At 33.8% G+C, this 16675-nt stretch overlaps 1 protein-coding gene across 1 annotated transcript in view; it reads right to left on the bottom strand.

The window, feature by feature from the left end:
* Nucleotides 1–1945: 1945 nt before the first annotated feature.
* LOC124534483 (atrial natriuretic peptide receptor 2-like) overlaps nt 1946–16675 on the bottom strand; it is a 36497-nt gene continuing 21767 nt past the window's right edge. The window contains exons 3-11 of the mRNA XM_047110386.1: nt 16548–16661; nt 12645–12854; nt 11753–11899; nt 6961–7090; nt 6355–6596; nt 4884–4978; nt 3884–4102; nt 2762–2853; nt 1946–2123 (exon numbers count right to left, since the gene is read on the bottom strand). Of these exons, the coding sequence (XP_046966342.1) occupies nt 2004–2123; nt 2762–2853; nt 3884–4102; nt 4884–4978; nt 6355–6596; nt 6961–7090; nt 11753–11899; nt 12645–12820 (1221 nt within the window). The 5' untranslated portion in view covers nt 12821–12854; nt 16548–16661 and the 3' untranslated portion in view covers nt 1946–2003. The remainder of the gene's footprint in view (nt 2124–2761; nt 2854–3883; nt 4103–4883; nt 4979–6354; nt 6597–6960; nt 7091–11752; nt 11900–12644; nt 12855–16547; nt 16662–16675) is intronic.

Genomic DNA, 16675 nt, shown 5'->3' with positions numbered 1-16675 from the left:
CCGATAATAAAAATATATCCAAAATAATTTCATTCAATAAAAAAATAACCAACAAATAGTTTCCTCATCTTTTACTTTATAACTTCTAAATAATCTTCATCATTGAAACGTTTCGAACCCGCTCAAATATTATTCATATTTGCGTATTCATATCCTCATATTAGAGAACCATAAAATCCCTAACATAGAGTATAAAATTAAAGTAAAGTAACAGTCTGTGAATTTCCCACTGCTGGGTTAAGGTCTCCTCTTCCATTAAGGAGAGGGTTTGGAACATATTCCACCACGGGTTGGTGGAATGCAAATGTGGCAGAATTTCGATAAAATTAGACACATGCAACACTACCTTCACCGGCGAGCACGAGATGAATTATAAACACAAATTAAGCACATATAGAGCATCATAATTGAGACAACATTGGCGGTCCAGTCGCTTTCAAAGCGAACACTGCCACATCTATAATAGATACTCATCATATTAATTATTGTATGATAGAATTTTACGCCTCCAAAATGTCTAATGAAAGTTAGTGACGACACATATTACTATGTTTAGAAAAAAAGGGATGAAATTAAAGACATCTTAATTTTTATTTAATTGTCACAACGTTGATATATACCTTTATCAAAATAAATAATGTATTCATTAAAAATATATATCTAGATAATTAATAATTTGAAGTTTTGAAATTCGAACGAGGGTTCTTATAGAAATACTACGAGATGTACAAAAACGTGAAAAATGCAACGCATGTTGTACGGAAGAAATGATCGGTTGTCGATTTTATACAGGTGTCTCGAAATGCGACGTCATCGTGTTATGACCTGGCCTATCATCTGGTACCGGCTTGACGTCGCATTCCGGAACATCCTGTATGTTATAATTAAAAAATGAATAAATTCTTATTCTATCTCGTGAAGTAAGTCTCTTGACTTATTCCAATAACGATCAGCTTAGTTTCTCGCTAAGAATCATTATTATAACTTCTCGGTAAAATGGAAACTCTAGATAAGGAAAATGTGAACCAATATATTGAAACAATTACATATATTATGTATATTTCGCTTATCGGTTATTCGACTAACTTAAATGTGTATTGTGTGTCTTCCTTTGAAGTGTGAGTGAGCCAGTCAAGGGAGACAGTATCTTGGAATAGTTGGAAAAGCATTACTGACGTAAAGAAAGATTTTAAGAATATTATTAATAAAATTTTTATAATTTGAGTGAATTTATGCAATGCTTTTATTTGCCCGCGACTTCTACTAGAACTAGACTAGACTAGAAATAAAAAGTTAAAATTATTATTAACTTACCTTAATCTTACGTTCACTTTTTGTCTTTTGAAGGTATTAAAGAGTTTACATATTATACACGAACGTAATAATTATACAAGTTATAGTCCAAGAGCCAGTGATCGGCACACTTGCGGTATAGTAGCAAGCTCCAAATTACTATCAGGTGAACACCTCACCCGCTGTTGGGAAAATTGAGGTTCACCATTCCTATAGACGGTTCCTTAGAGCGTGACATGGAGTCGAAAGGCATAAAAATTGACCTTCAAATCGTAATTGCAGCAAGTCTGCACTTTTGATATCTTAAAATATATAGAAAAATTCAATGGCAGACACTTGCTCCGATTCCTTCTATATTTTTTATAATTTCAAAGCTACTTAAATTTGATAAAGATTTACGTTATTTCAGCAAAGTTAAAATTTATATATATATAATTGATATTATTAGATACATAAAGCAAACACATAAGTCGGTTCTAAGACACAGGCAGACCACATAATAGTGTTTCAGTCGTGCTAATAAAAGTGCATGATTTAGATTCTGTCACGCTTCAGTGACTTATACTGAACTGTTTCAATTGGAATTGAGACAAGAATATCATTTTGATTAAGAGATGAATATTTTTCAACCACTATAGAATAAATCATTATAATCAAAAACAAAACGGAACTCTTTATTCAATAATTTATCAATCAACAACAAAATATAACTATTTAATGAGTAGTTCTAGAACATTCTGGTCGTAGTCCTGCAAACGACACCTTGGACTCTCCATCTGCACTTGCCCGACTTTCCCGAGCAGCCAGAAGGTTTCCATCAAGCCTTTCCCCTGGAAAAATGATATGTACGCTTACTTTAATTGAGATTCCATCAGATTAGAGGAAAGTCCACCGAACTCATCCGAACATAATGTGGAAGCGTACTAAGGTTTTTTGGTATGGTTTTTCAAAGACCATATTTACTTTTAACAAATTCTAACGCCCGTACATAGTATGTTGAGTACCGGTTTAAGTTTGAGTGAGCAAGTGTAACCGGCACAAAGGACATAACATCTTAGGTCCCAAGATTGGCGCATTGATGATGATAAAGTATGTTTAATATTTTTCACAGCACTTTTGTCTACAGGAAATTGTGACCGCTTATCACCGGGTGACCCATCACTCGGTGAAGAAGTAAATGATAGATTATGAATTTCAATGAATTATTCGAAGGTTTTATACAGACAAACTATAATCAATCTTAAAATTCCTATGTCACTAAATTGCTTTATAACGATGCCTATGTATTAGGTAATATTGTTAATTTGAAGAATGTTAATAATATCGATAGCAGAACAATTTAATGGACGAAATTTAATGCAATTTTTAAAAAGAATATAGGAGATAACACAACATAAATTATCTTATCAATATTCAAAATCGTATCTAAATCAAATATTTTGCAAAAGCCATTAATTGCGATAATTACCGCCACATCAACCATTCCCCGTGACTCCACCATGTAATTCCCGATGATATCCAGAGCAGTCTTCGTCGTGTGCGATATATGTATTTTCATTGCTGTTAATAACAAGAAAATGTTCTTAATTATTCATCTGACCAGATCGTACGACATTTATACATATGTAAGGAGTTGTCGTCTGCGGCTTCGGTCGCGTTTTATGCGATTGGTTGTCATGCGTTATACAAGAAAAATAGACTATGTTTTTCCTTAGAGTTCAAACTTATTTAGTGGTAGCGCTTTATGCAAGCCCGCCTGGGTAGGAACCACCTACTTATCAGATATTCTATCGCTAAACAACAGTACGCAGTATTGTTGTGTTCCGGTTTGAAGGGTGAGTGAGCCAGTGTAACTACAGACACAAGCATCTTAGTTCCCAAGGTTGGTAGCACATTGACGATGTAAGGTGATCTTTGGGTGATGGTGACCACTTACCATCATGTGGCCCATATGCTCGTCCGCTAACCTATTCCATAAAATAAAAAATAAAAACTAATTAAACTAAAACTCGCTTCATGCCAAATTTCGTCAAATTCTGTTCATTGGTTTGGTCGTGAAAGAGCGACCGACACACAGATAGACAATTACATTCACATGAATAATATAAGTATAAATTAAGGACAGTTCCATTAATGGTATCGTTGTGTGTTCCATGTGGAATTATTACTAAATCACGTATGATGGCTGTCCTCATCACGGACAGGATACAACATGGGGTAACTTTGATTTACAACTCTGAGTCGTCACTGGCTTGTATCTTCACTACTAAAATGAGTCATCCTAATCTCTCAATGAAGGTTTCTCAATGGAAAAAAATCGGTATGGATGCCCGAAGCTCTTTGAACTCATTAAGGGACTAAACGGATCCCGTTTAGTCCCTTAATGAGTTCAAAGAGCTTATATCTTAATGTGTGAATTTACGAGCTTAAGGTGCAAAATAACTGACACCTCAAATTTACGTAGTGCTCGATCTATCGAAACCGGCAAGGGTTGGGATTTAGAAGAGCGCCATCAGATCACCACCTCATTAATAAAATATTCCGTACACATTAAACATTCTCTCTTGGTGTTAAAAGATTAACAACTCACGTTCCCCAGTACTCTCCATCCTACTAGCGGTGTTGATCGTGTCACCGAAGAGGCAGTATCGTGGCATAGTAGCGCCCACGACACCAGCTACACAAGGGCCGGTGTTGACACCAGCGCGCACTCGCAGCATCTCAAGAGGTCGGTGCGGCACGCATGCGCCCTGCACGCTTCGCATCAGCGCCAGAGACATGTCCGCTATTTCAGACGCGTGGCGATTGCCTACAATAATGGTGATTTGATGATTGATTTGTCTGTTTGCTAATGCTCTGACAGTAGTAATAGAATAGAGGATTCGCGATAAATTAAATTAAAATCGTTTATAAAAAAATTCATTGGTAAAAAAGGCATATTATTCGATACAAGATTTTGTAGATGAATTGGAATTAATACCTGTTATCTTCCAGGCGACATTACATACATATATTATTAATTGTATATAACTAATATGATTGTATATTTTAAATGTTGAAAAAAAGTAACTACTGAGTTTTTTGCCGGTTCTTCTCGGTAGAATCTTCTTTCCGAACCGGTGGTAGCTTCACTTAAATGTTAAATGTCGATTCAAAAGTGGTTGTAAAAGCCCACTTGAATAAAGTTTATTTTAATTTTGTATTTTTGAAAAGCTGTCTTAATAAATATATCGTAATGGTAAATAATTTTTGATGATAATTTCGTCCTGACTAATTTCGATTACATCAGTCGACTACGCAGGATGTATTTTAGTGCATAAATATGTCCAGAAGCACTTCTTTAATTAGCTATCGCTACCTGAATCGGTTATGACGACTTCATATTTTGATGATAAAAATAGTATGAGAGCGTTATACAGTTACATCGTGAGGTATTTCTTTCGTTTTGGAAATCAAGCTTTCAGACAAAAGACTACATAAATAGATTGCATACATTAACTTAATAAGGCTTTATGCTATATGTGATATGTCAAAGGTGTGATATCTAGTGATAAAATGCCTCCCTTTGCAATACTGAAACAATGACTTACCGTTCCTTTGTGGTAGTCCAGATACGACCATATACGCGTCGCCTATCGTCTCCACTTTGTATACATTGTAATGCATTATTGTATCATCGAACATTCTGGAACGTAAAAAAGTAATCGTATTTAAATTGGCATGAATGACCGTTGACGATTGCTATAATGATCGATAAATTCCGATAAACTAACATGGTTATATTGAACAAATACTTATATGCTTAAAAAAACACAAATAATATAATGTAGGTTATACACGTACAAGTGTTTTTAATGATTTATGTTTTCGATAACCCTATGCATCAACAACAGCCTGTAAATTTCCCACTGCTCGTCTAAGGCCTCCTCTCCCTTTCAGGAGAAGTTTTGGAATATATTCTAACACGCTCTTCCAATGCGGGTTGGTGGAATACACATGTGGCAGAATTTCTATGAAATAAGACACATGCAGGTTTCCTCACTATGTTATCCTTCACCGCCGAGTACGAGATGAATTACAAACACAAATTAAGCTCATGAATATTCAGTAATGCTTGCCTGGGTTTGAACCCGCAATCATCGGTTAAGATGCACGCGTTCTAACCACTGGGCCATCTCGGCTCTATAAATAAAAAACCCATGTAATAACCTTGCTATGATTCTTTTTAATAAGTTTATCTTTTAATTAATATATCCGAATGTTTAATCATAAATCAATTGAATCTGATACAATTGTTTATATTGAATTTAATGCTCAATATAAGTCTGTTAAGAAATAATCGCAAGACCTCCCGAACATCGAGCGCTACCAAGAATTACCATACCGTGAGAAATAATCACACCATGCATTCCTTGAAGCTACCACCTGTTGCCAGCGTCGCTGCTTTGTTTCGCAAGACCTCCCGAACATCGAGCGCTACCAAGAATCACCACACCGTGGGGACCATTCAGTGATTTACTGATTTCGTTATAAACATGTAATTCAGACTACAGAACTTCACTTTTTGTTCTGACATCGAACAGACTGTCACGTATTATAAGTTAAATTCGTTCGGTTTCATTCTGCATCCTCAACGGCAGCCATACGTAATTAGTCCACGTTTGTTTAAATATTTCCTTGTAAAGACAAGATTTAGACTTAGGTTTAGTATACATAAAGGTGCTGCCATATCAGCATCAAACTACAAGATACGAATGCGAAAGACTCCAATGGAAGAGGAGGCCTTATCCCAGCAGTGGGCAATTTACAGGCTGTTACTTTCCTTTTACTTAATATCAATATTATACCAGTTTTAGAAATAAGTTTTAATTGAGTATACGGTATCGGACTCCAGCGTTTAAGTAATATATTTCCTATATATTATCCTATTACACATACATAAACATACATAAGCATTTCTTTCCATACGCTTCACCAGTTAAACATAATAGTCACCGAACTGTCATAGTTAAGTATTTCTAATTCCTATAAATATATTTATCACGATCAAATTACACAGACCTGTACAGCATGTTCAACATATTGATGATCTCCATGGGCGTGCTGTTTGCGGATATATTGGTGAAGCCGACGATGTCGCTGAAGTAGATGGTGACAGCGTCGAAAGCCTCCGCCGGCACCGTCCTCTGAGCCCGCAGCCGCCTCAGTACCGGCATCGGCAACATTCTCGACAACAGCATATCACTCTTCTGTTTCTCAGCCATCAGCTGTTGTGTACTCAGCTCTATGGATTCTGTGAATATCTGAAAATTGTTTATTTGCACTCAATTTTTGAGGTTTGATATTCATTTAAAATGTATAAGTTAAAACAGGGATAACATAAATTATATTTAAGTTAGTATAAAAGGAATATAAAACTGAATTAATCTACAAATCTTATCATTCATTAAAATAATACTTTTTAGAAACAACTCGGATTCCATCACAGGACTGATTGAGCAACTAAGCGAGTTTCTTTCCGTTTCTTCTCGCTTGGTGCGGCTTTCAAATCAAATATTTATTTTTTTATTAAAATAGATAGTTATTTAAAAGAATTAAAAGAGGTACAGATAGTACGCATTAAAGTAATAAAATAGTAAATAAAAATGGTAAATGATTTAAGCTTACCTGTATTGTGGTAAGAGTATGCTGCAACAACACAACGAGCACAGGAGCTGCGAACAGTACAATCAAGAGTACACTCGCGCCCAGCACTAGAGTACGTCTTGAGTTCCATATTTCCGTCGCAGCTGATTCCCTGAAAGTGTATCCGTCGTGATCACTTGAGTATAGGCTATAGGTAACGTTTTGGGTAGGTACCATTATGTTATACGACATTCTACTACTACTACCAAACAGCAAAACTTTGTATCGTCTTTTGAGTATTATAATCCAGTCTAACTGCATCATTGTGATATGCGGTATGATTAATATTTCTTTGAGGACCAATGTTTATTAGCAGTGAAATTAAAAAATCAAATAAAATCAAAATAAACTTTATTCAAGTAGGCTTTTACAAGGACTTATGAATCGTCATTTTAAAATTAAGTGAAGCTTCTTTTTATCATTTTTATAAATTAAGTGAATCTAGCGCGAAGAACCGGCAAGAAACTCAGTAGTTACTCTTTTTTAACATTTAAATAATACAAAGTCATGTTAAATAAAACTAGTTATAACGGATTTGAATCGCGTATATTAATTATTTTTGGCATCCCGACGTCTCGAGCAATTTACAGCGTTCGTGGTCACGGGTCTACCCGTGACCACGAACGCTGTAAAGATTCAAATCCGTTATAACTAGTTTTATTTAAATGTGTAATAATCGCGAAAATTTAAGACAACACCAAAGTCATGTTAGTTAAATACAAATATTTAAATTAATATCTCCTGTTACCGTCATATGACCCAGTTGATACTCCCTAAAACAACATCCTAATCTATGACATAAAAAGAGCAAGTCCATAATTGTATAATCAACACAACTGTAAACGTATATTACTGTATAATGCAGTAGAAATAAGAATTAACACCTCGCCTCATTGCCTCCACTGGTGACAGGAGGGCTGGTTCGTTTTTTGCCCAGCGGATCGGAATTGCGATTCAAAGGGGAAATGCTGCTAGCATTCTTGCCACCATCCCACGCGGTCAAGATTTATACAGTAACTAGTTTTAGTTCATATTTGTATATACATATATATTTAAGCATTTAATGTTGTTAAGTCCATAATTTAGAAATGTCGTCGTGTAATAATAGTATATTTATGATGAAACAAGAATTTTGACTATATTTGACACAGAAGGGATATTATCAGTATATACATATATAGAAAACGCTATTATAAATAATATGAAGATAACCCTTAACTGTTTATTAGCTTTTAGTAACTGAAAAATCTACATATGATAAGCCTCATTCAATTGCTCGAACACGTGTGGAGCAGGTCATTCACCTTATCCCGTCACCATTATTTTATTTCCTGAGAATACAATATACATTATAATGCGTATAAGAACTTTTCTTTGTTGTTCAGTTATTAGAAGAAGTTTTATTATTTTGTATTGCCTGAAGAACAAAATCAATAAGAAGTTGCTCGAATTAGTTGGAAATTCAATCGGTGGGACCTTACTCCTTTGCCATCAAATCACTTCAAAAGATTATAGTAAAGTAATAGCCTGTAAATTTCCCACTGCTGGGATAAGGCCTCCTCTTCCATTAAGGAAAGGGTTGGAAACAGCGTGATGGAACATATTCCATCACGCTGTTCCAATGCGGGTTGGTGGAATGCACATGTGGCAGAACTTCGATGAATTAGACACATATAGGTTTCCTCACAATGTTTACCTTCACCGCCGAGCACGAAATGAATTATAAACACAAATTATGCAGATATATATAGTGGTGCTTGCCTTTGTTTGAACCCGAAATCATCGTTTAAGATGCAGGCGTTCTAACCACTGGGCCATCTTGATTCTTAAAGATTATAATCTAGGTAAATACTCGCAATGCTTAAAATTGTAAACAGTATATAGTAGTTACCAATATTTGGGTGGTTGCAATCTCGTAAGATTAACCTAACGATATCCACAATTTGATGGTGTGATATACATTTCGTTATATAAAACATCATATAGTCGTACATTTAACTAGCAACCCGCCTCGGCTTCGCAAATAGACAGATAAAAAATATATTACAGAATGTTTAATTGACTTTTTTGAAGATCTTTATAATGTGTACAGTACTGTTATTTTGATCTTTCTCATAGGGTTTACTTACTATATTAAGCATGTATATATTAACCTTCCTCTTGAATCATTCTATTTATTTAAAAAAACCGCATTACAATCCATTGTGTAATTTCAAAGATCTAAGCATTCATAGAGACAGCGGAACGAAACTTTATTTTATTCTATGTAATGTTAATATTACAAGTTAAAAATCGTCAAAGATATTTCACATCTAACTAACACAAAGAAACGAAAGGACGGCTAACCTCGTCTTGTGAAGTCAGTAAAATTAAGGTCTTAGTATCCTTTGAAAAGAGTTGAAGTCCGGATGAGAAAAAAGAAGTTGCTCGTTGAATCACGAACAAGGCATGGTGATTTTCATTAAAATATTCCGCATGCTGACGCAGAGGCAATCAGATGTTTTTCAACTTTGTATTTTAATTTTTAAAATATTCAAGTAGCAAAAATGTTTATGTGTCCAACTTTAATACGTATAAACAATTATTTTGGATGCAAGAGTCGCGATGGCCCAGTGTCTAGATCACGTCAATTTTGACAAAAGATCGGGGGTTCAAGCCAATTTCCAGCATCATTGAATATTTTAATTGAAGGTAAACATCGTGAAGACTAGCTTGTGTCATATGAAATTCTATGATGGAATAAGGTGCAAACCTCTGTCCTAGAGGGAACAAGTGACCACATAAGTCCTCTTATGTTTCTTTATTTACTTTATTTTCGTTTAGAGTTATACTTATGTCAGTAAGCTATTGATACCACGTTTCTTTAAAGTAGTAGTTTAAGTAACAACCAAACACAATACTTTAACGTTACCTTACCGTATGTATAAATAAATATAGATAAGTCATATATATTTTTTGTAAACACATATTGCGGTGATGACTTCACTGAAACGATAATAATACTTACTGCACTAACTTGGGCTTAAATCCCAAGACCACGTGACATGTCTTTTAATGAACTAAAACTAACCCGAAAATAATTATATTAGTCTTATGGAATAACCATGTATTTATATATTACATGAATAAGTTCATTCCATCTTTGTTGAATCCATTTTTCTTGTGAACGTGTTCAGGAAATTAATGTAAGAGCATTATTTACATATATCGATACAGGGAAAATTGCTTTTAGATACCAAACACGTATGCATTCATTAGTAAACTAGTATCAGAATCTGAATTGGATCTTAAGACCTTACGATCTGTGCTTACAACTCGACAAAATTAGGAAGACTTGACACATACTATCATCATCGTCATCTATTTGATTGCACTTATATATGTAGAAGTATTAGGTAAATGTTTCAGACTTGTTTTATTCCAAAAGTTGGTCACTGGAAGCCATTATTGGCAACCATTTCATATGCAATGGCCCAATATTATGTTGCATATTTGCCGAATAAAATTAAACTTTCAAATAGACGCTCTCTTATAGTCTTATGCTAAGCTACAATATTTCTTGTAGTTTTGATTATTCAATCGTATTTTCATTTTTTCTTTAATGTCTTTTTTAATATTTTATTTTATTATCCTTAATTGATTGGTTTATATTCATACAATTAGTATTGAGCTATAATGGCAAAAGAGGCCTATCAGCCCAATGGGTCAAACATTTTTGGTGTTTGTCAGCAGACATATGGTAGTGCACAAGACATAAATCAAAACCAATGACTCTGAGCTCAAACACAGGGCGACCTTACTCAGGGGCTTTTTTGTATATAATCATCTCGTACTCGTTGTAGGAAAACATCGTGAGAAGGCCTGCACACAATAGACGAAAATCAGCAGTTTTCATTTGCTCTATTTGTTTTTGTGATTAATTTTGTGCTCGACGACGTAAGAAAGCGTTGTTAATAAACCTACATCTGTTGAATGAAATTTCCGGTCACTTGTTTATCCACCAACCCTCATTGGAGCAGCGTGGTTGATTAAGCTCCAATGCTTTTTCTTAAGAGTTTATTATGCTCTGCGTACTAGCGAGATATTTACAGACTGTTACGTATTTCAGAAATATTCGTGACAAAATAACAACATTACTGAAGAATTTATGTTATTTCTTGGAAAAACATATACCATTTATTTTCTTTGGCATACGAAGCCGCTTGAAAAATGAAAAAGTTGAGTCCATGGCTTTAATAAATTATTTAATACTAATGGGTACCATATTGGGAGGTACCATCCGTTCATCATACATTAGAAATAAACGATGTCCAATAATAAACGATTGGCGCTGTAATACTTTAACCCGAAATGGGTCATCTGATGGTAAGTGGTCACTACTGCCCATAGACATTGGTGCCAAAAGATTTTTTTTAACCATTATTTACATCTCCCTCTTCAACATAGAACATAATACAGAATACAAGTATTGATGATTAGCGGTAGAATAAATCGTAAGTGGTTGATACCTACCCACACTGACTTGCAAAGTCCTACCACCAGTGGTATCTGTGACCTCTCATAGGCAAATGCCTAGACGTGCTTTTTAAATAAACCCGTGATATTGACACATATTTATCATTATAATTATATCGAACATAACGCAGAAACAATCATTAAAATAAGTTCATAAATACAAAAGCATTTGAAAAATAGCAAAACATCAGCCAAATATAAGGTCAGAGAATTTCGATTACAAACGCCACTAGTAGAAATAAATATTGACTAAGCTTACCGAACTACAATCCACAAGTTGTTTTGTATTTCTCTTAAATTCTCAAGGAAATTGTATGTTTTCTCTGTAAAGTTGTACGAAGTGTAGTGCCACGCGCCCGCCGCTATATTCGTTTCGTTCCAAACTAGCAACGTGGATGTTTTGTAACTGAAAATATAAGATAACATGATATTTTAAAATTATGAGAATCTTTATTACCGTTTTCGGCTACCGCGATATTTTTCCAGGGAGACCAGCTAATTTTGCAGTTAATATTATAGTGATATTATAATATATATGTATACAGAAACAGCCTGTAAATATGCCACTGATGGGCGAAGGCCTCATCACCCTTTAAGTAGAGTGGTAGATGCATTCCACCACGCTGCTCCAATGTAGTTTGATGGATTCACATGTGACAGAATTTCGTTGAAATTAAACACATGCAGGTTTCGTCACGATTTTTTCGTTTCAATTAAGCACATGAAAATTTAGTGGTGCTTGCTTGGGCTTATGCCCGCATTCATTGGTTAAGATGTACGTGTTCTAAGCACTAGACCAATTGGCTCCTATTTTAAGAAAGAATGAAAAAAGAATTCCAATAACATTTTATTCGCTTAATACAGACCTCAACCTTGGACCTCGATAGACTTATAAACCCACTCACTAAACATACAAGATATTTTTTTTAATTATTATAAAAATCAATTAAACGTAACTCTGTATTTTAATTCTCAACCCCACGTTAAATAATTAATTACAATTACTGAAAAACACTCATGTTTTTTGTAAGACTAAAGTACTTTTTCATCACTAATTTCTCTGACTGAAACAAAACAAGAATAATAAAAAAAACCATCACTATACCAATTCTTGGCTTAATTTAATTTCAGTTATAACAGAGTATACTCACAATATTAAAATCTCTTCAAGCTCCGTGGTATTGATCCTCTCGACTTCCAAGTACTGGACAGTCGATTGCAGGTGTTCCAGCGCAACGGCCAGGTGGTTCTGCGCTTTTTGGATTCGTTCCAGGTTTTCAGGTGTTGAGAACGTGACCATTGTGAATGCAATTGATAATTCGTCCATTGTTTGCACGAGTTCGTAAGTTGCTGACAACTGTCTGAAATTGAATGTATGAATCTTTAAACAATGTTGTCAAAGTTTGCGTAATTTGATCTGTTCTCTTACTTCTTTAAATTTTATATGAATACTACAGAAAATTCTACATATAAGTTTGTCTGTGGAAAGTTTTATACTTGATTGTTTTTTAATAAATGTTAATTAGGAGATAGAACGAATTGTACTGCTCTTGAATGGTATGGATTAAATAAGGTCTGAAAGAAAAGTTGCGTAGCGTACGGTTTCGCTTTTGTCTAATATGTATATAACATTTAAAATATTAAAATATGTATTTGTGAACAGTTTATATCAAAATATATAGAAAACTAGTTTCATTTAAAAAAATAAATCCATTTATTCTTTCCCTTTTCACCAATACTTTTAAAATACACTTTACGAGATATTTAAATAAATGGCTTAATTACGACAATTTCAATAGATTATAAGTAAAATAAACAGAAAGACCAAATTGATCCATTCTAATTGTATTTTATTTATTAACTAGCCACCTTTCCCGGATTCACATGAATATGTTAAGGGTCTTTTACATTCAAGAACAAATAGTATTTTTTTTGAGATTTTCAGCTAGGCAAGATAATAATATGCGTCTAATAAATATAAATCTTCATCTTGAATCACTCTGCTTATTGATGAAACCCGCATTCAAATCCGTTGCGTAACTTAAAAGATCTAAGCAGACGGCGGGGAGGGACTGTTTTTTTTATACTATATGTATATGGATTACCATATAAATGACAAAATATTTTTTTTTATTGTATAAGTTGGCGGACCAGCATATGGGCCACCTGATAGTAAGTGGTAACCATGACCCACAGACAATGACGCTGTAAGAAATATTAACTATTTCTTACATCGTCAATCCTGCAGTTACACTGGCTCACCCACCCTTCAAACCGGAACATTATTATACAAAATTAATCATGGCTGAGTCAAATATTGATTAACTTTAAATTTGAATTTCTTACATTTTGATGTTATAACTAATATCATATTAAAAAGTAAACATATCACATAAGTTGATTGAAACAATCCTCAAAAAAATGTATTTTCCGAAACACCGTTCCTGTTTCAATTTAATATTTTTTTCTAAACTAGCAACCCGCCATGGCTTCGCACGGATGACTTCTAAAATTGTCAGTGTTTTTTTACTAAATTGTAATAATATATATATAAAAAGAAGAAATCTTTAAGAAACAACCTATTAAGAAACACATCGAAATCCGTTGCGTAATAAAGATTTAAACATACATCCCTATGTATGCTTAAATATCCCTATATAGGGACAGAGAAAGCGACTTTGTTATATACCATGTAGTGATATTTTCCGGTACTATGTTTAATAAGTGAACAATAAAATAAATGCATTTTCATTTTATAAAGCTAAGCGAGAAACTAAATCAACAGACCGGCAACAGTTGTTGTTGTTGACATGGGCTCTGCTGCAGACACAATATTTTAGACTGCAATAACAAGAATTGGATAAATCAAATGGAATCTAGATCAATAAAAAATGCTCTGATTTGCTTTACAATTTATTCCATATTAAGTCTTTAAAAGCCTTTGAAAATTACTTTCCGCAGATGCAAAAAGCTACCGCTAAAAAGTAATTTAAGTAAGAGCTTTAAAAAAAATTCTCGCATTTTAACTACGGATTGACCGGAATTCTTCATGGCATATTTATGCATCGTTAGTGCAAATACTTAAAAAGCAGGCAAGTACAAAATAAATAGAGTTTCTATTAGCTACCATTCTACACGGTCAAGATTTATACAGTAACTAATTTTAATTCATATTTGCATATACGAGTATTTAAGTAATATAATATTCATAAATATCGAGCTTCATCAATTAAAAAGTAAATATCCCGTATTTAACATAACTGTATTAATAAAAATAACCATTTTAATTTAAAATCTTTTACGGACTTAATTTTAAAAACTCTTATGTTAAGAACTATATATACTATTACATAAATATTTATATTTCAAGAATAAACATTCGTAACAGCATTACGAGAGAATTAAGAGTTGTCCAGTCGAATAAATCCGATTGCCCCAAATCATTGTTTATAATGGATGGTCGGATTTGGCAGACACTGTGTAACGCTGTCTGTGCGGCTTATACCTCGGATTTTACGCTTAAATTGCAGTCGCGTTGCAGCAACTTTGATCTAAAAGACTTTGAAATAACTTTAAATTTAATAGAATCATATTTATAAAGTTAGTGTCATACTTGTATTAATACATTTTGATAAGCGATTGTGCTGTTACAAATGGCTTTGTTTTCTCCTTTTGAATGTCAAATTACTTATACAGAACAAAAATAATAACAGTCTGTAAATTTCCCACTGCTGGACTAAGGTCTCCTCTCCCTTTAAGGAAAATGTTTTGAATATATTCCACCATGGTGTTCCAATGTTGAAAAAGAGAAACTACTGACTTTTTTGCCGGTTCTCCTCGGTAGAATCTACTTTCCGAAACGGTGGTAGCTTCACTTAATTGTTAATTCATATTTGATTCAAAATTACTTGTAAAAGCCCAGTTGAATAAAGTTTATTTTGATTTTGAATGTATGTAACTGTTTATTCACTACGATAAATATGTATAATACACACTAATATTTTTTGTTGTGATCAATATGATATAATATAATACATATTTAAATTTAAATCTTAATCCAATCTTTTCATTATCAAAGCCTGTCGCTTTGGTTCGATTATCCGAAATTTCTAGCTATATGGGCTTAGCCACTCTTCCAGTCAGCCAGTCAATCCTAATTAAACCAATATATCATATCACATATACAATGCTGTCTGACGGCATTAGTCAATACCCGACAAATACTATAGGATATGGACAAGGCTTATTACAATACCCGATAAATGCAATAGGATATGGACAAGCCTTGCGCTTATTACACGGATTCAGATTTTAGGTTGTTGGTGAACATGAGAGCCGAGATGGCTGAGAATACGATGATTATATGACTAGCGACCCGCCCGGATTCACACGCGTGCAATGCTGATACTAAGTATACTACAATTTTTTTTTGTTTCTTTATTATATTGTCCATGTATTATATTCAAAAACCATCCCCTCAAATCACTTTATCTTTAAAAAAAAAAACGTTTGTACATTACATGTACAAATTTCGGAGGTACTACTGAGTCTTAAAATATTATTTCATTCTTAAAACTTAATACAGGCTTGGGAGTAAAGGAAGACATCATCAGGACACCTTTATGTATCGAAATATTATATGCTCTATGTATCATGCTCTCACTCAAGAGTAGCTTGGTGAAATAAGCTCTAAAGTTTTGCTTTCAGAGAATTGTAACTTATACTCAGAAGACATTGAAACTTTTATCTTAGAACGTAAACTATCACAATAAACCAATCAATTTGAGCGTTTAAAGAATTACTTAGAGTACTAATGTCTGTGAAAAAATGAGATTACTGGTTACCATTAAGGGTCATGTTTGTTCGGTTATATTGTCACTCATTGTGTCAAGAGTGAAATGGTTTTAAGGGCGGTCTGGCGATGTAAAAGTAGGGAGTTCGATCCTGAAACCTGGGTTTTGTCGACCCCACTCCTAATACAAGTAAGCTTAAGGAATATCAGTAAATCCTAACTATAGAGTATTGTAAGTAATTTTAAATGTTTTTTAAATTACCTCCATACAGCTGAATTCGTGGTCCTCGCATATTTCACGAGATAAACGAGTAACACAGCATTTATTTGTTGATATATTGATATCCTTTTGAACAGGTCCTCCTTCTTCAGATTTCTGGAACATATTTT

This window comes from Vanessa cardui, chromosome 12, assembly GCF_905220365.1.
Source record: "Vanessa cardui chromosome 12, ilVanCard2.1, whole genome shotgun sequence".
In the NCBI taxonomy this organism is placed as follows: domain Eukaryota; kingdom Metazoa; phylum Arthropoda; class Insecta; order Lepidoptera; family Nymphalidae; genus Vanessa; species Vanessa cardui.
The sequence above is the reverse complement of the archived record's forward strand: the minus strand, read 5'-3'. Positions and strand labels throughout refer to the sequence as shown.